Source organism: Monodon monoceros, unplaced genomic scaffold (assembly GCF_005190385.1).
Source record: "Monodon monoceros isolate NGI ecotype Baffin Bay Population unplaced genomic scaffold, NGI_Narwhal_1 Super_Scaffold_22, whole genome shotgun sequence".
Classification (NCBI taxonomy): Eukaryota; Metazoa; Chordata; class Mammalia; order Artiodactyla; family Monodontidae; genus Monodon; species Monodon monoceros.
The window spans coordinates 12,335,855-12,356,062 of record NW_021703779.1 but is presented as its reverse complement, the minus strand read 5'-3'; the positions used below and the strand labels follow the sequence as shown (position 1 = coordinate 12,356,062).

At 40.9% G+C, this 20,208-nt stretch overlaps 1 protein-coding gene across 5 annotated transcripts in view; it reads right to left on the bottom strand.

Moving 5' to 3' along the window:
- Positions 1 to 1,175: 1,175 nt before the first annotated feature.
- Positions 1,176 to 20,208, bottom strand: part of GLRA2 (glycine receptor alpha 2) — a 200,542-nt gene continuing 181,509 nt past the window's right edge. The window contains exon 11 of one of the 5 annotated variants that reach the window (XM_029240745.1): positions 1,176 to 1,570. In XM_029240745.1, coding sequence (XP_029096578.1) covers positions 1,292 to 1,570 — 279 coding nt within the window. In that variant the 3' untranslated portion in view covers positions 1,176 to 1,291. The remainder of the gene's footprint in view (positions 1,571 to 20,208) is intronic. The other 4 variants (XM_029240741.1, XM_029240743.1, XM_029240744.1 and 1 more) reach the window with 4 other exon arrangements.

Here is a 20,208-nt window from a genome sequence, read left to right as displayed (position 1 = left end):
CTTCTGTGGCACACTTAGCTTTATTGAAATTGAACAAATATTTTTAATAACCCCTTTTACAGCACATGTAAAATTTAATTTTTTCATTATATTTTTTACAGGTTGTCTTTTATCTGAGTAAGCAAAAATACGTGTTTTTTTTTTTTTTTTCTTACTTAAAACATGTAGCCAGGATTCAAACCACGTAGCTCTGGTACCAAAAAGGCAACAGGTTATGAAAATCACAGTACAATTTTAAAATTCTTTAAGTTAGTTAAGGATATTTCCAACAATATTCACTTGGATTGACAGTAGAAATCATGGGTCAGTTGACATTAGGACTAATAGTTACACCTACAATGAGAGCAGAAATGGGAAGTTCAAGCTAATATGAGCTACACCATTCAGGACACATCATCTCCATAAATACTGTGGCTGAGAGGCTGCGACGGCTAAGTCACACTTGAGTACTTAATTGCACGTAAATATAGCCAAAGTGAAAAAAAATGTAGGGTGCTAACTTGGATCTAAAAGAAAATGGGCATTTATTTTTAAGAGGACATACGGTCAAATCAATTTCACAATACACAATTCAAATCCCCAAATTACATCTAGGAAAGAAAAAGAGTATTAAAATGCACACCTACACGGACAGTAAAGTATAAACTTGTTCTTTGTGATTGGTATTTATTTTTTGTTGTTGTTTTCTTGATAAGTAGAAATTATTTATGACCCACAAAAGGATTCCTCAGGTGAAGCACTAATTACGGACATCGTAAAGAACGTAGCTAAGCAGGCTTGTTTTAAAAACGAGGCAGCATTTTCCTGAAAAAGTTTGGTCCTCAACTCACTATAGGCTAGTCACTATGGTCAGATGGTAAGCATTTTCCTTTTGTGTGTGTGCGCGCACGCATGTGTGTGCACGCACACGCATGTGTTTAAGCTGTCTTTTCAGTACCAGAATTAGCCAAAACCAAACCAAACCAAACTGAACCAAAAGACAAATAGCCCTCAAGTACTTGACTTTGCATATCATGTCTATTTAATGCATCATCTGAAAGAGCAGTGCTAAAGACTGTGAAGGGAATTATGCTCACGTGATTCTGCAACACCGTAATTTTGTGCAAATATTTTCCTTCATTGCCCGGATAACTTATCTTTTTTCACGTAGGTGCCAGGAAACCCGCCCCCATGATCCTCCCTCCCCCCTCCCCCAGTCTTCTCCTCTGTCAAAGTGATGTAAAGACAATTTCACTGTGTATTTACAAGCACAACAGTTAGGCAAGAAGGTCCCAGGGTCTGAAGAGCACATCTATTTCTTGTGGACATCTTCATGCCGAATGATCTTGTATGTGATCCAGTAAAAGATGTTGAAAATGAGGAAGGCCAATGGGAAGGCAGCTCGAGAAATCGTGTCAATCCTTTTTGCCCGGTCTACAAACTTCTTCTTGATGGCATCTGCATCTTTGGGGGGCTGTGGGAGCTGGCTGGCAGGTGTGGCCTTGACAGCTGTTCCATCTTTCACTTGAAGGCAGTGACCCATCCCGTAACCACTGAAATTAAAACGACTTTCACGAGTAACATCTTCTTCCTGGAAGAATAAAGACAGGGAAAGCACAGATAGGTTGTCAGTCAAATCAGATGGAAGGTGCTTAAAATTCTTCAGAAGTAAAAGGATAAATCACAGTTAACTGGTAGTGTGGAAGGCTTTTGGAATGGGGAGTTGTCTTTCAAGTTCAACTCAATTATTCATGGAACAGATACAGTTCATTAACTTTTCTGGCTGAGAAATTAAGTGTAAGAATAATGACTCCGTGGTCATTTTAATTAATTAACAAACAGAAATACCTACATTATACTCAGCACTGACTGACGTTCCCAAATTCTAGTTTATTGATCCACAGCTTTGAATAGACTGTTTTAAAGCTAAATCTCCAAATCCCAGTATTACACTCTAAATCTAAGAAGAGGACTATTCATTCATTCACTCACTCATTCATTCATTTACCCATTCTTTCATTCAACAAAGCATTTACTGAATCTCTGCCCTGTACCTGGCCCTGAGCCAGGAACTTCTAGTATTGTGGCTCATTCATAGCCCAGTTCCTTCCATTAACATTGGCTTTAATGTTTGTGTTAGATCTAAGATTAACCCCTTAAATGTATAACCTTTCCTCTCCAGCCCTCTAGTTCACCTCAGTTATATAGCAGAGATTAAATATTCAGTGTTTGGAGTTGAATATTTCTACCATGGTTAGTTTTTCTAGTGTCAACTTTTTACGTTGATTCTTTGGCTATTCATATCTACCATATGAACATACGTCGTTTTAGGTGATGTCAGTGGGTTTTTGTGTTATTTCTACATGAATTAGATAAAAGACTGAAAAATTGTAACCTTATGGTAAAGAGCAAATACCCTACATAGAGACAAATGTATGGAATTTGGGTGCGTGGTTGGGTTGAAAAGATGGGATTGAAATGACCTGCTTAATAAAAATCTTGTTCTAAATAGCCATCGATTGAATCATCATCTTTTGCAGTTAGATTACTGTTTTCTACACACTGTGTCACCCCTTTGAAACACCAAAGACACTGCACTCTTTATCTTGCTAGAGAAGAATATTATATCAATTAATTTGGTTATTTTTCCAAAAGACAGTAAAATTTGTATTAATTTTATTTCATCAGTGTTTATTGCATGTCAGTTGTGCCTTCACACATATAAAAGATATACTGAATGAAGGACTTTAAAAAATTTTATTGGAGTATAGTTGGTTTACAATATTGTGTTAGTTTCAGGTGTACAGCAAAGTGATTCAGTTATGCGTATATTATCTATATATCTATATTGTTTTTCAGATTCTTTTCCCTTATAGGTTGTTACAAGATATTGAGTAGAGTTTCCTGTGCTCTACAGTAGGTCCTTGTTGGTTCTCTATCTTATATGTAGTACTGTGTGTATCTGTTAATCCCATCCTCCTAATTCATCCCCCCCCCCGCCCGCCACGTTTCCCCTTTGGTGACCGTAAGTTTGTTTTTGAAATCTGTGAGTCTGTTTCAGTTTTATAAATAAGTTCATTTGTATCATTTGAATGAAGGACTTTTAACATAATATTAATGTGAGATGGCCCAACTGTAATCCAAATGGTACAGCAAGGACAAATTTAGGTCAGGAAAATCAGGCCAAAGCACTTCTAATAAAATAACTGTAAAACTACTCCTTTATAAAACCATCTTCCCAGTACTTTTATGTATATGAGATTGTCCTGCACAAGTTGGTTCAGGATACTCTGTCTCATTTGTTAACAAAATGTAATAAGGATTTTTCATTCAACAATTAACTGTTGAGTGTTGAGTCTATGGCGAGTATTTTGCTAGATGCTGGGAGACAGTTGATGAAGTTGGACAAGAGCCCTACCTGCATGGAGCTTTCAGAACCCAGTGGAAGTGGCCAACCTAAAGGCATTCTCATATAGGGAAGCTGGCTAAGAAAACCCAGCCAGACATTAGAGTACTTCCATGTACTCAGCTCTATAAGCTCTATAATGAAGACTTCAACCGGACTCAGATTCAAAGAGTAAATCTGGTTTCTTTGTCTAAAATGGGAATGATATATTTTATGGGTGCAAAACTTTCAAATACGTGAAATATTTTAAAATGTGGACTAAACAGATATATTAATCATTACAGTGTCGTTGGAAGACTTATTAGCAAGAATGTTGGAAGACTTATTAGCAAGAATGGAAGCACACAGGTCACTAGGAGGAGGGGACTTGTTAGTCACATGGGTTATAAGCAGTCTTATTCTTCCTGCCTATTACTAACTGGTAATTAGATCTTAACCAGTGTGTGAGAGAAGTAGAAACGGTGTGATTTGGTTTAGTTAAAAGATCCAGACTAGGAATTTGGCTATTTGGGTTCTAGGCCTGGCTCCAAAGGTTATAAGCTGTGCTGATCTGAGGCAAGATATTTATTCTTTCAAGGGCTCAGAGACCTCATGCCAAACTGTTGAGTCTGGACTAGGTCTGTGGGTCTCAGCTTTGGCTGCTAGGGAACCTGTACAAGTACATGTATGCTTGCCTCTCCTCCCAGCCTCTTCCAGATCAACTGAATCAGAGTCTCTGGGAATGAGAGCTGAGAATCCATATTTTTTTAAAAATCCAGTGACTCTAATGCAAAAGGTTGGAAACCAGTGGCCTAGAACAGCTCTAATGTCCAGCTCTAACCTAGTCTATGTTATTAAGTCTAATATAACTTTTCAAGTGGAAACAATCCCTCAAAATACATTTCCCCTTATCTGCCTAAATTTACTGTGCTGTTTTTCCTTTCCATATCTGTAGAATCTTACAAATTGCTGTTCTCACCTCTGTAAACACTTAGAAAGTCATGAATAAGTGTATAGTTCACTGCCTGAGTGAGATAAGATTCTTTTAAATGTCCTGGGTCCCTGAAGAAATAGAAAGAGTAGTTGGCTAGTAACCTGTTTTTAGCACATGAAACAAAAGGAAACCTAAATACACACATCCATGTTTCTTTTCAGACTGACTCATTCATTTAATTTCTGTAGTCTTTCTTCACATACTGTGAATGGACAGCTGAAGAGATTAACTCATTCAATTAACTAGCAGAAGCAGAAGAGAATGATACCAGGTTAGGTTATTATTATGTCGTACATTGCCGTGCAAACTGTGGGCGCTTAATAAACGTTTGTTGAATAATGAACAAAGGGAATTTTAAGAGAGTTTCTCTCTGCTTGAAAATACTTTCACCATTCATTCAACAGTATTTCAAATTATGCTTCTGAGCATAGTTACAACTAATTAAATCAATTCTTTAAAATTCTCTACCACAAAAATAAATCTGTCACAGGTAGAATTTATCCATTTAATTTTTCATGTGCAGGAGATATGAATGCTAGTTTAAGGGTCTTCTTATTTACCATTATGATTCATTCAATGCATTTTAAATATAGAACCTTAAATTACCCACATCAAAGGGTATGGTCTTGATTCAGAAAACATAATTGCAACCAATTTGAATTTTTGTGTTATAATGAATGACTAACTGCCTTTGTAGCAGGTTCAGAATAAAAACGTTATGGTAATGTGGCAAGACTCCTATATGAGGGCAAAGTGGAGATGAGCTTGAGTCATGGATAAACTGAAGCTAAAATAAAGAACAATCTGTAGGCACAGATTAGTTGAATGTATTCACAGGGCCAGTCGGTGTAATCCTCTCAGTGAGGAAAGAATTGCAGGCATATACCCTCCATTTCTTCTAATTAGCCAGAAAACCAATTACTTAATTATTGCTACTGACCTGCCACCTTCAGTGTCTTTGAGCAATAAATACTTCTAGCTCACTCTGTTTTGTTTTTCACTGATTAAATTCCCACAGAAAATGAATCATCCAGTTGAAGTTTCAGTACATGCAATTTCTATATCCCACTTTGATAAAATCTCCTTAAACCCTGTCTGCTGTAAGTAGGAAGCACTGCCATGGTGCTATGCAATTCATTGGAGACTTATCATCTTATTTTATCTTATCCATCAGTTTTACTTATTGTAAAATTCACCCATTCCTGTGTTTGGAATAACTCTTGTCTGGATGTGAAACTGAACCTAAAGCTCACCAGAATTGCATCGTACTGAATTGTTTAAGCAAATAATTTCAATATAATTAAAGAATATAGGATTTATACAATGAAATATTTCAGTGGGACCCATATTTCCAATTTTTCTTTTATGTCCTAGAAAGGAGGAAATAAAAGGACTCCTATAAACTGGGGTAGGGGAAAACTCTTTCCATCCCATTTCTCACCCAGATTCTTTGATTGAATCTTTGCCCTTCTACTGGAATAGGAAATGGCCCAGTTGGAACTGAAGTTTGCAGTGAGCTTCAATCAATGCAAGGACATTATGGAGTCTCCAGCCCTCCTTAGGAAACAGTGTGAGTCCAAACACAAGTAGGTTTTTACCAAAAAAGTCCCCTGAGCAAATGAAGGCTGGGTGATGCTTAATGGTAGCCCTGCTTGGGCTTCCTAGCCTTGGGGAGGAGGGATGGCCTTGAGAAATTCTCAATTCTTTTTTTTTTTTTTTTGCGGTACGTGGGCCTCTCACTGTTGTGGCCTCTGCCGTTGCGGAACACAGGCTCCGGATGCACAGACTCAGCGGCCATGGCTCACAGGCCCAGCCGCTCCGCGGCATGTGGGATCTTCCCGGACCGGGGCAAGACCCCGTGTCCCCTGCATCGGCAGGCGGACTCTCAACCACTGCGCCACCAGGGAAGCCCTGAAATTCTCAATTCTTATGGCCTCAGTTTTCTCCTCTGTATCATGGGGGCTTGGGAGTAGATATGAATAATAAATAGATATCATGTATTGATTATAATTATATACCATGCACTTAAAACCACAGTCAGTCCTATCACCAAACCATCCCTACAAATCACATGGTTTCAGAGGAAACTGAGACGGAGAGAAGTTATGTGGCTTCCTGAAGTTATATTGCTAATAAATGTTGAAGCTGAAATTCAAATCAGGTCTGTCAGATCTCCAAATTGTCTGATTCTGAAGACTCTGGAAGTCTTTGGTTTTTATGAATTTGTCCCTAGCAAGCCCCAAATGGCTTCCATTCAAGATTATGGAAGAAGAATCGCACTGAAATTTGTAGAACAACAGATCTGAAATAAAGTAAACCAAATATAACCCCTTGTTGCTTAATGGCATGTGGTGAAATAAATTAAAACTGTCACAGTGTCATTTTGGGGAAGACAGTGAATAGCATTTTTTCCAAAAGAAAAGCAAATCAGTGGATCATCTCTTTTTCAGTGCAGGATATCATTATGATTGATTTTTGAAGAAGAATGAACTTCTGTTGTTCATTTCTTGAGCACTTGCCATTTATGTATTCATAATTCCAACAAATGATTCCTTGAGCACCTATTATGTGCCAGGTATGTGGTGAGGGTACAGCAGTGAACAAGGAGATGAGGTCTCTTCTTTTTTGGAGTTTACATTCTAGTGGGGAAAACAGTAAGAAGTAGAGTAATTATGTGACGTACACACAACTACATATTTATACATATACACAGATAAGACACCCCACACATTTGCACATACACAGACACACACACACAGATAATGATGGAGGCTTTGAAGGAAAACAATCAAGGTAAGACCCTTAAGAGAGATGAGTGACAGAGAAGTGGATGATTTAGATTGAGTGGTCAGAAAAGTCCCAAGGACATGCCAGGCACTGTGCCATTTGGCAGGAATCCAGTGGCGAGCAAGACAGATCAGACTCTTGCCTTCACGTGGTTCCCAACCTTGAGGTGAAGACAAACATTCATGGAAGCATCACATGAGCACGGAATTACTAGCTATGATAAGCGCTCTGAGGGAAATTATAGGGTGTTAGGAGAACGTATTAACGGGGGTCCCGGTCTAATCTGGCTGATAGGAGAAGCTTTTCACTGGGGAAGTGATGTTTCATTAGAGATCTGAAAAATGAGAGGCATTAAAGAGGGCAGAGCAGACTTGGGAGATGTCTGAGATAGGAAGGTTTGCTGCAATTGAGAGATGGTAGGATGGCTCGTGGAATGCAGAAGGGAAGTGGGGTGAGACACAGTTTCAGAAAAGACCAGGGGCTGGATCACATAGGACCTTGCAAACCGTGGTGTCGGTTTGGAGCTTTATCTTAAGAACCAAGGGAAGGAAAAGATGAATAAGACCTTGGGTTTGGGGGGGTCATACAGAACCAAATACAGAATTATATGAGAGAGATTCTTGAGATATGTACAAAGGTTTATTGGAGCTCAGGTGAGCCTGAAGCCTTTAGAGTTGGTGAGGGTATGGACGGTAATGCTGCTGAGATATACAAGGCAACATGCAAATCATCTATGATCCCCCTAATCTGAAAAAGACTCTGTAGCTACCTATTGGTGTTTAGAACTCATTTCCAATTTTCTTTTTTTATTATTATTTAAATTTTTTGCTTCCCAGTCATGTTAAAGAATAGGTAGACAGGGACTCTGGATTACGATAGCTGATTTCCACTAATGTCTTTACTCACCAAAGGATAAGCTCCTAGGAGTGTGCCCACCTCATCTCTGTAGTCCTCTTCCCTGGCACAATGCTGGGCCTATGAGTTATTCAAAACCCGTGCTTGGCAAGATCCTCTTGATTCTGAGAAAAGTCTCAGAAAGGACATGCTTCCTGGGGGAAGGGAGGGGACAGCGATTGTCTCCCAGCTGATTTCCCTTTCTTTGACACTTGCAGCCCTTTCTGCGGCCTCTGGATCAGTCTTGCCCAAAGAACTTCCATTCTATCCGTTTCACTGCAGACTCACTAGCCTTGGCATTGTAGAGGAGCAGAGGAAACACTGGGATAGAATCTAAAAGGCTCAGATTGAATTCCCTCAGTCCCTCAACATTTTTGCTCTTCTATTTCCTCTTTAAAATGAAGAGATTAGCCATTTGGCCATTTTCTTAGTTTGAGTGTAGGACTATAATGCTGGCTAGTATATTGCCTTGATACTAATCTCTAGCTGGTTGATATGTTTAAGACATTCTTCCCAACTGCAGACTAGACAGTATGCCTTCTTCCTCCTGCTGCTCTCATGCCTTTGCTAGGGTTGGCCTTGTGGGCATGCGTATTGTGCCCTCACTTGCCCCATTGCTTAGAAGGGTACTATACTTGGTTTAACGCTTTGCTGTAGCCATCTTGAAATTCATAATGATTTTTGAACAAGCACCCCATGTTTTCATTTTGCACTGGGTCCCACAGATTTTGAAGCCAGCCCTGCTTTCTGCTCCAGTGGAACTAAAGGAATGCCATTGGCCCATTGCTTTCATTCCTGGCTTAATACTTTTCAAGAGTTTCTCATCTCCTTAATGACCACTCCTAAGCTCCTTTGTGACATTCAAGGACCCCCTATGTCCTGTCTTATACCTGCTTCTCTCATGGGGTTTCATGGTCTTTGGCTTTATTCTTTGCATAGAATACTCCTCACCTCTCTTCACTTGGCGAGCTCCTGCATGTCCTTCAAAGCTCTACTCATCCCATTCAGGGTGCCTTTTCTCTACCCCTGAGCCTGGGCCTTGGGTTTCTCCTCAGCTCCTGTAGCACTGGGTCGCATGCCTCCATAATGGAACCTGCTGTCATCATAGTTTACTTGTCGGCCTCTTTTATGTGACCTTCAAGTGGAAGGACCCAGTTTTGCATATCTTGATCGCCCCAGTACCTAGAACAATATTTGGCTAAAGCTGCCTATGTTGAATATTATATATAAGGTAAATGCTTCTTAAATGAATGTTGGAAAAAAGTCTTCTGTGATGTGAAAAATGCTTTCCTAGCTTATTTATTTTATGGTTTATTTTTGCATATTGAATTTATATAAAATTAGGGCAAACCTAAGCTCAGCAGTGCCACTCAAGAACTGAGGTATTTATGATCTATATTTGAAACACTGTCCATTTTGTTTGGCCCAGTGTTAAGCTAGTGAGCAGCCCAGAGAGTGTGAAAATATGTAAAATTAGATCCATCTTATTAACAGTCTTAGCAAAAAATACATGCTTCTTTGCAAAAAAAATAAATAGAAGAGACAAAGACTCCAGAATACAGAGAAATAGTTTTTCATTTATGCATCTATTTGCAAATCAAAATAATAAAGCTAAGTAAATGAAAAGCCAGTATGTATTATATACTTGCAAGTATTTCACCAAATAAATGAGACCTTATCAGTTATTACCCATAGCAAAGACTAAGGAGTGTTTGCATAATATTAAGGGTATTTGAATTCATATGCCATCCATTTGGGTTTGGTGAAGAGAGTAAAATTCCTATAAATCTACGGTCATCACCAAGTATCAGTTTTAAGTCTTGAAATTTTAATTATTGGAACATTTTTCATCACAAATCTCTTAAAACACATTAATACCTGCACTGTGGTGCTGTGCACAATGTACACAAAATCTCTTTCACGAAATCTCTTTCATTGCCTCAATCACACGTTATTTTTACAAGCCTCTCTGTGTATATAAAAAGAAAAAAGCGGGCTTCCCTGGTGGCACAGTGGTTGAGAGTCCACCTGCTGATGCAGGGGACACGGGTTCGTGCCCCGGTTCGGGAAGATCCCACATGCTGCGGAGCGGCTGGGCCCGTGAGCCATGGCCGCTGAGCCTGCGCGTCCAGAGCCTGTGCTCCTCAACGGCAGAGGCCACAACAGTGAGAGGCCCACGTACCACAAAAAAAAAAAATAATAATAAAGAAAAAGAAAAAAGCCAGCAAGGTTTCTTATTCGGGCCAATGCTCACCTCCAATAACAGGCGGAAGATATGTGGGCAAGAGAGGACAAACAGAACTCAGCTGTGGTGTGAGCTGGGGTTCCAAAACTGCTGTTGCCCCAGCCCGCAAATGCCTTGCAGGGGTTGGGGCATTGGGAATTGAGCTGGGCTAAGACTCCTAGTTATCCATGAAAACCCATCTTTCTTTCTTCCTCCACTGGTGGGTCTTTCTTGAGCTCCAAGTTGCTTAACTATGGCACTGTTGACATTTGGGACCAGGTAATTATTTTTGTGGTAGGGAACTATGTTGTATATTTTAGGATATTTAGCAGCATCCCTGGCCTCTACCCACTAGAAGCAAGTAACACACACTTCCCCCACAGTCGTGACCATGAAAAGTGTCTCCAGACATTGCCAGATGTCTCTCGGTGGGCAAAATCGCCCGTACTTAAGAAGCCCTGCTTTAGCTGCTCACCCATGTGCGCCTGGGGAGGCTGTATTTTCTAGCGTCCCCTGCACCTGTGTGGGACCATGCGACACATCTAGTACCAGGAAGTCTAACCAGCTCAATCTCCAAACCAGAATCTAGGCACCTCTTACCAGAGCCTCCACTCCGTGCTGAGCTGAGCTACCTGACAGTGGCGCATCGGAACCATTTCCACCAGAATTATAGTGATCACCTTCTACCTAATCCCCTGGCTTCTAGACCCTCCCTCCAACAAGAAGGTCTCTTCTCAATCCAGCAACTAGAGGGATCCTGTTAAAATGCGAGTCAGGTCAGATCTTCATGAGCTCGAACCTCCAGCGGCTCTCACCTCAGTAAAGTCCAAGTCCTTGTGATGTCCCCCCTTTACCTCTCAGAGCCCAGCTCTTGCTGCTTTCCCTCTAGTCCAGCTGTCAGCAAACATTTTCTGTAAAGGGCCAGGTAGGAAATATCTTAGACATCATGGGCCATCCTGAAGTATAGGTCCCTTTAATGCATATTTTGAATCTAATTTCCTAAAGTGAACTATGTACTTCAGTCTATTTTGGACCACACCTCACCTCCGGCACCCTATTTTTTAATAGACTGGAAGTAATTATCTAAAAATAATTGTTTGATTTTTGGCTCAAAATCTGTAAAGCAGAAATGTTTTCACTTAATGTCAGCTGCAGTCTTAGAGAGTAGTTTAGAAATCAGTTACATGGTTGTGATGTTTCGATGCCCAGAGGGAAGCACTGCCTTGCATATGGAAATTCTTTCCTAGTAGTCCCTGTCAAATCTGGTCTGGCCAGAATGCTCGGAAGACACACTAAATTCTAAGAAGCGTGAAGGTGAACACCTTCCATCTGGAGTATAAGCTGTTCGATGATTAGCGTAGTCTGCCATCTGTTCAGGGTACAAACAAAGTGAATGTTGAGACTGTCTACGCAGTGCAGACTGGAGGGGACAGGTGGTCAGAGGGTGAGCCCACTGCCGAACTAAAAGGCGTAACAGCGGCAGCAGCAGCGCGTCATGTCAGGCATTCACTTGCTTTCTAACGTGGATGGCTGCGACTGCCAATTTCTTCAGACCATTATCATGCTTTGATCTCTATATATAACATACACACTTGGTGTCAAAAAGTGGTTACTGTGTGAGATGATCTTTTGTTCACCTGGCACTTCCACTCCTGTAGAAGTGCCTGCCTACGGCTGGGAAGAACTACATTTTCCAGAATTCCCTCCTTGATTAGTTCCAGGTATGGGTTTGCCGGTGAGAGGAATTTGGGAGATTTGGAAGGTAGAAGGGAAGGAGAGGCCATTATTTTGGGGAGTCTTTGGGAGGCAGATGCGGCTGCTCTGTTAGACACAGCGGCATTACAGACCTTTCTGTGGGCTCCCATTTTATGATTCCACTTTGGAGGCCAGATATGGTAGCTTCTCAGATTTTCCTGTCAATACCTGCTTTTCCCCCCAGAGCTTCAGCTTAAAGTTCTGTCCTCTGACTATAGCCTTCCAGACCTTCCTTCCCCCAGTTACTCTCATATTTATATAAACCGTAATTTCTATAATAAACGCCTTATCCTAGTAGTGTGTATAGTGTCTCTGTTTTCCTGACTAAACCCATCCAGATACAGATATACAGGTAATCCAGGCTTACAAGTACAAAACAGCATCTTGATGCAAGTTACTGTAGTTTTCTTCAATTGAGACTTTGAGCATCATAATGTACCAAGCATTGGAAAGAAATAAGGGCACAAAAGACAGAGCCCTGCCCTTGAAGTCAGTGTGGGATTGGTGGAGGGGGCCTAGAACATGTGGACCAGTGGCTCTCAACTAGGAGTGATTTTGCCCCCCAGGGGACATGGGGCAACGTCTGGAGACATTTTGGGTTGTCACAATGGGGCAGAGGGTGCTATTGGCAACTAGTCGGTAGAGGCCAGGACACTGCTAAACATCCTACAATACGCAGGACAGCACCTCACAGCAAAGCGTGAATTATCTAGCTTCAAATGTCAATAATGCTGAGGTTGGGAAACCCTGATACAGACAGATGACTCCAGTATAATGTGATATCTGCTATGATAAAGGAATGTACAGGCCACGGGATACTATGGAAGAGGTGATGTTAGGCTAGAGTCATTAAAGGAAAGTTAGATGGCACTTTTTTCTGTAATAATACCATGGAATGCACTGCTTCTGGAAGAATACATGAATATTACAGATATGTTACAGAAAAGCGAATGTAAAGGCAGCCTCGTTTGGTTCACTGAGCCTGCTTTTTAGTGCAACTACAGAGCAGCTCAAGGACACTTGTCTGTGCCATTTGGCCAGGTGTTAGTATCTTTTAATCTTCCTGTATCTTAATCAGGGAGGATTTGTTACAAAGGACAGAAACCTGCTCATGACAGCTCAAATGGGGGAATTTCTTTAGGAAATTACTATAAAAATATTGTGAGAAAATCTCTTGAGTCACCAAGGGTAGAGAAGCAGTGCCCTGTAAAGGTAAGAAGGCTGGGTTCTAGATCCAGAACTCCTGGTTTCCAGTCTTGTCTCTGCCACTAACCAGTGTGGGAGCTGGATAAGTCACTCAGATCTCTACGTGCCTCAGTCTCCTCTGCAGTAAAAAAAGAGAACAACGGCGTCTTCCGTTTAGGGATTTTGAAAGGATTCAGTGAGCTAATGCACACTGAGGGCTTGTATCAGTGCTGGTATATAGTATGTACTCAGTAAACGTGAGCAACGCTGATGATATTGATGGCGGTGTAAGCAGGGCTACCAGTCCAGGAACTCCCATAAGCAAGTCAGCAAACGAGATTATTCACCATCTCTCAGAGCTGTGATTCTCCCCCATTTCTGCTTTTCTCCTTTCAGCTTCCTTTACTTATGCATATTTCAACTGGGCCACCCGAACCTCAACCCTATGGGAACCTTTTCAACTCAGGTCCTTACTACCATTAGAGCTTACTAATTAGAGCACTCTTCATTCAAATTCTTGAAAGAGAGAATGTCACTGATGTCCCGGTTTATGGACTGTTGTACTTGAGTCATCGGATAGGAAAAGGGGTAGGAGATACAAACAGGACAGCTTGAGTGCAGGGTAGGGGGCAAGGGAACCCTTCCAGGGTGCTGAGTGTTCCTGAAAGCCCACCACATGAGGAACCATAGAAGGAACAAGAGAGGCTGGCCTTGAAAACAGATAAGCGTGGCTCATATAACAGGTGTTTTCAGAAGAGGGAAGAGCACCTGTACTAATGATTCCAAGGTTGCTGATCAAAAACAATTGGTTGACGTTACAGGGAGACAGAATTCAACTCAACATGGGAAAGAACTTTAAACAACTCTGCCTGAACATGGAGCACAACATCTTGGAAGGTAACGAATTCCTTGTTGCTGGAGATATTCAAGTGTTTGATCATTTCTTGGAGGTGTTTGCTATTGATGTAACATGTGGGTTAGGGGCCAAGATAACCATTTATGTACCTTCTAATTGTGGGAGTCTCTGGTTGGGTATGAAAATTGGTAAGGTAAGAAGTCCAGGAGGGAAAACCAAATTGAAGGTGCTGACCCAAGTGAAGGAAAGATGTATTTAGTAAGCTATGCCCTGCTATGACCCTCCTTGACCTCCTGGAAGTTTCTGATCACTTTGATCCCATTTAGAGAAATCCTGCTCTAATGTGATCAACCCACAGCAACAGTTTGGTTCAGGTGTATTTTCTCTTTTGATTATTTTTGACTCACACACTATTTTATGTCCTCATTTCTAAGGGTTTCATTTAAGCAGCAAGTCCCTTGCTGCTGTTATAATGTTGAAGAAGATTCTAATATAGAATATATAAAATATATAATACAGAATAATTTAAAAAACCACAAATAGTAATGTGCAACCTCATATTATGTAAACTAGGCACAGAATGGATGTATTTTTAGAGGTCTACACAACATGTTTGTGGAGGCCTGTCTTTATGATAGCCACTTTTGACAGCCTAGAGGCTCCACGCCATAATAGTAGCCTTCCAAATAGTCACTTCTTTCTTTCTCTTCTTCCCTCCCACTGCTCAGTTTCTGCTGAAAGGAGCTCAGAGGGAGAGGAGTAGACGCTGTTGGCTGTCAAAGGTTGGCGAGCTGTTCATTTCTGCAGGGAGCTCAATAAACTCAAGAACTGAGAACTCAGTCCACAGGATTGGATCTATATTTGGTCTTGCCCTTGATCCCTTCCTCCCAACTTTGAAAAGATAGGTTAACATCATGATGAAATCACCCAGGTGTGACTTGGAGAAGGCTTAGGAGGGTTGACAGAGGGGCAGTGAGGCGTATCCTGAGGAAAGAGACGACCCCGGGCCATTACTTCATTGCTCTCCACAGTTGCAGAACAAACACGTTTTCTCCAGGTGAAAAACTATAAACCTGCTTTCTCTGGCCGATCATATTTCTTTTGGAATTTGAATGATCCTGATAAGCTAGGTCTTCTCTGTTGAGTGTGGATGGACTATAGGTTCTGTTTTAAAATTAACAGCAGACGAACACTGTAAACCATGAGGAGGCACTTTTCCTGTTGCTTCTTCCAAGGACATTCAGAGCAGCAAAGTGAACCAGAAACACAACCTGTGCTCCATCCTTCTGGATTATTATTTAGTTCTGCAGATCATCTATGCCCCAGCTCTCTTCTACCTTCCCTGCAACCACTTGTTCACTAGTACTTCAACTATAGCTTCTTATAGGCAACTCTTGCAAAAAAAAAAATTAGGAAAAGGAAAATGGGAAAGAATGGAAGGGTTTTTTTTGTTTTGTTTTGTTTTGCTTTTCCTTTTTCTTTTTTTTTTCGTTTTTCTTTTTATCTGTACTGCATTTCCAAGATCTCCCCTCCTCTCTGCTTCATTACTATGGTTACCAGATTTAAGATTTCAGACAGAAAGTTGTCTGCAGGCCCAGAGGGAAGATTGATTGCAGTAAACCCAGAAGACAGAAATTGGGCACAATTCGAAAATAATACTGGGATCTGTTGATCTAATTGTCAACCAGTCGAGTTTCTAATTAAGAGAGTGTGCGTGAAGGTATGTAGCACAGGACATGTGCTAGGCCCTGCCACTTCCTACCGAGCCCTAGACTCTACATGTATACAGCTTTTGTTTGATTTTAGCAATAAGGTAGCAGTAAATGCTTCCAAGTCCTCTAGAGCTTCACAGGAGAAGCAACTTTCTGTTACAAGAAATAAGCTTCAGTGATCAAGGATTCCGAATTCACTTTTCTGGTTATCCATGAACTGATCATTTGCCTCCGGAATAAACATGCAGATCCTGCTGGCACAGATTGCCAGCCCCTTTATAATCAGACCGTAACACACTGTTCGAGTTTCATTTTCCATCATTTCTCATGACATAACCTATGCTTTAGAAACTCTGTTCCCTCAGTGGCCCAAACTTTTCCACATCTCTAGGCCTTTCCATGTCCTGTTCTTCGTGTCTAGCGATTCTCTTTGACTTGTCTCCCTGCTGAATGACAAGTCAACCTTCCGTCCTTAGCTCACCTCTGTGTAGCAGTAGCCATGCCCTTTTCCTATTCTCTCCTAAATGCTTGCCTTTATTAGGTTGGAGTTGAATACTATAGTTGTGAGTCTCTTGTGCACTAAACAGTGGGCGATGAAATTAGTCAAAATAATACATAGGATCGTTTTCAAGAGTCAGAGGACATTGTACATGAGCATGAGGAGATACGTTTACATCAAGAGCTCTATTATACTATTCCAGGTAGCTGTTCATCCCTTTCCCCACAGATTTGTTGTGTGTTGGGCTAGAAGTCATATGCCAGTGGGCTGGATCCTTAGGAAGACACAGCTCTGTATGTTTAACTGCCTCGTATAAGAAATGGCATGACTTCTGATGACTTAGTGCTGGCTGGTTTCCCACCTTCAGGCCACTGAGCTATGAGCCCCGAGTAGAAACCCACAATTCATTCAACATTTCTCAAGTACCTAGTATGTACCAGACAATGTGACAGGCTCTTCAGATTGAAAGATGAGTAATAGCCTTTGCTGGTTAGATTTCTGATGACATTTTCCTGCAGGTTTTTTTTTTTTAAAACAGACGAAGGGAAGAGAAAGGAAATATTTGATGAGTGTTGGCTGTGTGCAAGGCACCATGGTTCACATGCATAATCTTGCTTCCTCCTAATAGTAACCCCGTGACAAAGGGTTTATTAGACCCTTTTTACAGTTGAAGAAACTAAGACCCAGAGTATAAGACCACGGCTCCACATCACTCAGCAGATATAGTACCAGCCAGGATTTTAATTCAGCCAGCTGGACGCCTGGCCAAAGCTCATTTCACTATGCCATGATTGTCTCCTATCTCTTTATTTTTATGATTTTAAGAGAAGAGGTGTATATTTTTAAACAGGACAGGAATTCTATGGCAGAATTATTCTAGAAAAGTGTGCTATAATGAACCATGTTGAGGGGATATTTGGCTGGTATGAAAAAATCTGGCTTTATGAAAGAGATTTTTATAAGTTTTTTTTCATCAATCTGTCCTCAAAGACTGGAAGTGTGAAAGAGCGTTTGTTGATACTATGATGAATTAAGTCATCTATGGTCTGGCAGCCAAGAACTGGCTGTCTGTACGACATTTAGCAAACCTCAGAAACTCCCTATGGAGATACCACAGCCAAGCTATCTTAATTCGAAGCATTTTGTTCTTTCCAGAAGTCGTATGACTATTTAGAACAACTGTTTTACTATCATACAGGCGTGCGCAGTTCAATCCTGTTAACCACAGTGAAACTCCTCACCCTGGCATGGATTCTATTGGATGGCATTTCACATGGTCTCCTCCTCGCTCGTGTGAACACAGAGCTTAGAGAGGGCACCTTCTCAGTTATGGGAAAAGGTGTTGCGTAGGTTCCCGTTTGGCTCTCAATACCAGGTGATAATCCTAGGCCACTGAATAGCTAGAGCTGCTCTTCTTAGAGCAACTGACAATAAGCGACACAGGATTAAATTATTCTGTATGACTGAAATCTTTCATAATGAAAAATAAATTACTGAAAAAGAGAGCAGTCATAGTGATGAACTTAGCATTCCTCATCACATGAAAGTTAATTTTATTTAGCGCTTTGGGGCATTTTGCTATGCCTTAATATCGTGCCTTGTGTTAGACTGTACATATTGCAATATGTGTACATTAAAAAATGGACTGTTTTGCAAGACGTTCTAGAGCAGCATTTCTCAAGCTTCAGTGTGCTTGTGAATCCCCTGGCGAACCCTGTTATAATGCAGATTCTGATGCAGTAGGTCTGGGGTGGGGCCTGAGAGTCTGCATCTCTAACCCGCTCCAGGTGATGCCTGTGCTGCTGGTCAACAGGTGCATTTTAAGAAGCGAGGATCTAGCAAAGTAGTTCTCAAACTTGGCTATACCTTGGAATCAGCTGGTAAAGATTAAAAAAAAAATCAAGATGTTTTGATTCCCACCCCCCACAAAGATTGCCTTAATTGGTCTGGGGTGTGGTCTGGGCATGCGGAAATCTTCAAAAACTCCCAGCTGACTACACTGTGTAGCCAGGATTGAGAACCTTGCTCTACTGCATTATCTTGTCTCTAGAAAATGTGAGGACTCATTTCTGATGTGACTTTTGTTGCTCTTGAATAAATCCAACAGCAGACAGAGTGAGATGAAGTGGGAACATTCAATAACTTAACCTCCTCATGTTTACACTTGTGTCAACTTCTTGAAAAGCAATTAAATTATATGCCCAACAAAGTTCATACTCTTGTTACCAGGACAAAGAACCATATTTTGGATCCCCTTTTTTTACTATCTGGTATAAATAGAAGCTTATATAGAATAAAGAGCTAACTTACTAAAGAGGAAATTCCTAATTAAAAGGTTTTTCTGGCTCTTCTTTTGGGTTATATCAGTTCTAATTATTTACTCCTCACCTGAGTAGTATCTTTGTAAGCAGATTGTAATTATGAAGCTAAACTTTTTTTTCTCTCAAAAGCCTCAGCACTCTGTGTGTCTCTGTCCCTGAGATCAGGGTTTCTTAACCTTGGTACTGTTGGCATTTGGACCAGATGGTTCTGTGCCGTGAGTGCTGTGTTTTGTGCTTTGTAGGATGCTTAGCAGCATCCCGGCCTCTACCCACTTATGTCAGTGTCACGTAGTCTCTCCCCCTCACCCCCACCAGAATGCCTCCAGACATTGCCAGTGTCCCCTGGGGCAGGGGAGAACTAGCCTCTGCTTGAGAACCACTGCTTTAGATTAAAGGACGTTTCCATGTCACTGACTCTCGCTTTCACCCTGAACGTCTCAGTGTGGGAAGCTCTCCAGGTTCATCTATTGCAAATGAGAGGTATACTGTCAGCAAGATAGGACGAGACCATTTTCTGGTGAGCATTGAACATCAACTTCAAGAGTGGAATTTTCATTACCTATGAAATAGAATATCTAATTCTTTTTTATTTATTCACAATAACACGATGATATGAGAATACCTTACACTTAACATTCCAAGACGAAATGAAGTTTACAAGTGCCACTTCCTCCTTGGGAACAGCCCCTCCTTGTCAGCTGGGAGTATTTTCCCTTCCTAGGAATTGCCACGACTCCGACTATATTATGGTTCTTAACATTCTCTATTCCATATTAGAAAATTTTTGCATTTCATTTGTTTTCTTATTGATCTCTGAAGCTGCACGGAGCCAGTTTCAAGCAGTTTTCATAGCCTCACTCCCCGTTACTAAAACATAACTCTGTACAAAGCAAGCATTATAAAAAATATTTGTTAATCAAATGAATTCTAGGGTTGTCCAGCAGCTTAGAGCGAAAACTAAGAAAACAGCCCATTTCTTTATACCCGCTTCAGCGCAAAGCCAGGATCATTTATTTTGTAAATGATTGCACTTGCTTTTGATGACCATGCATCAGTCAGATGGGAAGTAACTCCAGCTTCACTTAAGCGTTTTGTCCTCAAGTGAGTTTATTACAAACAAGAATACTATTGAGAGAAGACAAATTAATATTGTGATTAGTAAACCCACATCTCTTTAATTTAATGTCAGAGAGGCACCAGACTTCTCTCATTTAGTTTGATCTTTTTATGAGAATCCAGTTCTGTTGAAATAACTACAGCTTGCATCATCGTGAAGAATTCTACAGCAATTAAGAGCTATCCAGTCACAGGAGAAGGTTTAAGATATCTGCCATCAGTCTTAGACAGTAACAGAGCTGAAGGCACAGGCTTAGATTTCCGGGACATAAAGAGATAGAGTTGTATCATGAAACCTGTCAAGTTGTTTGGAAAATCCAGTAGCACGAACATATTTTAGCATTTCCAACTGTAGGTTGCAATAGATGGAATGCAGTTGTTTATCTGTAATTTGAAGAAACCACTATTTTCCCACTCGCTGCTCTTTCTAGATCCTTAGCCCTCTGTTTTCACACTTTGGGCACAAAAGTTCTCCAGGATCTGTTTGGTATTTGGTGAGGA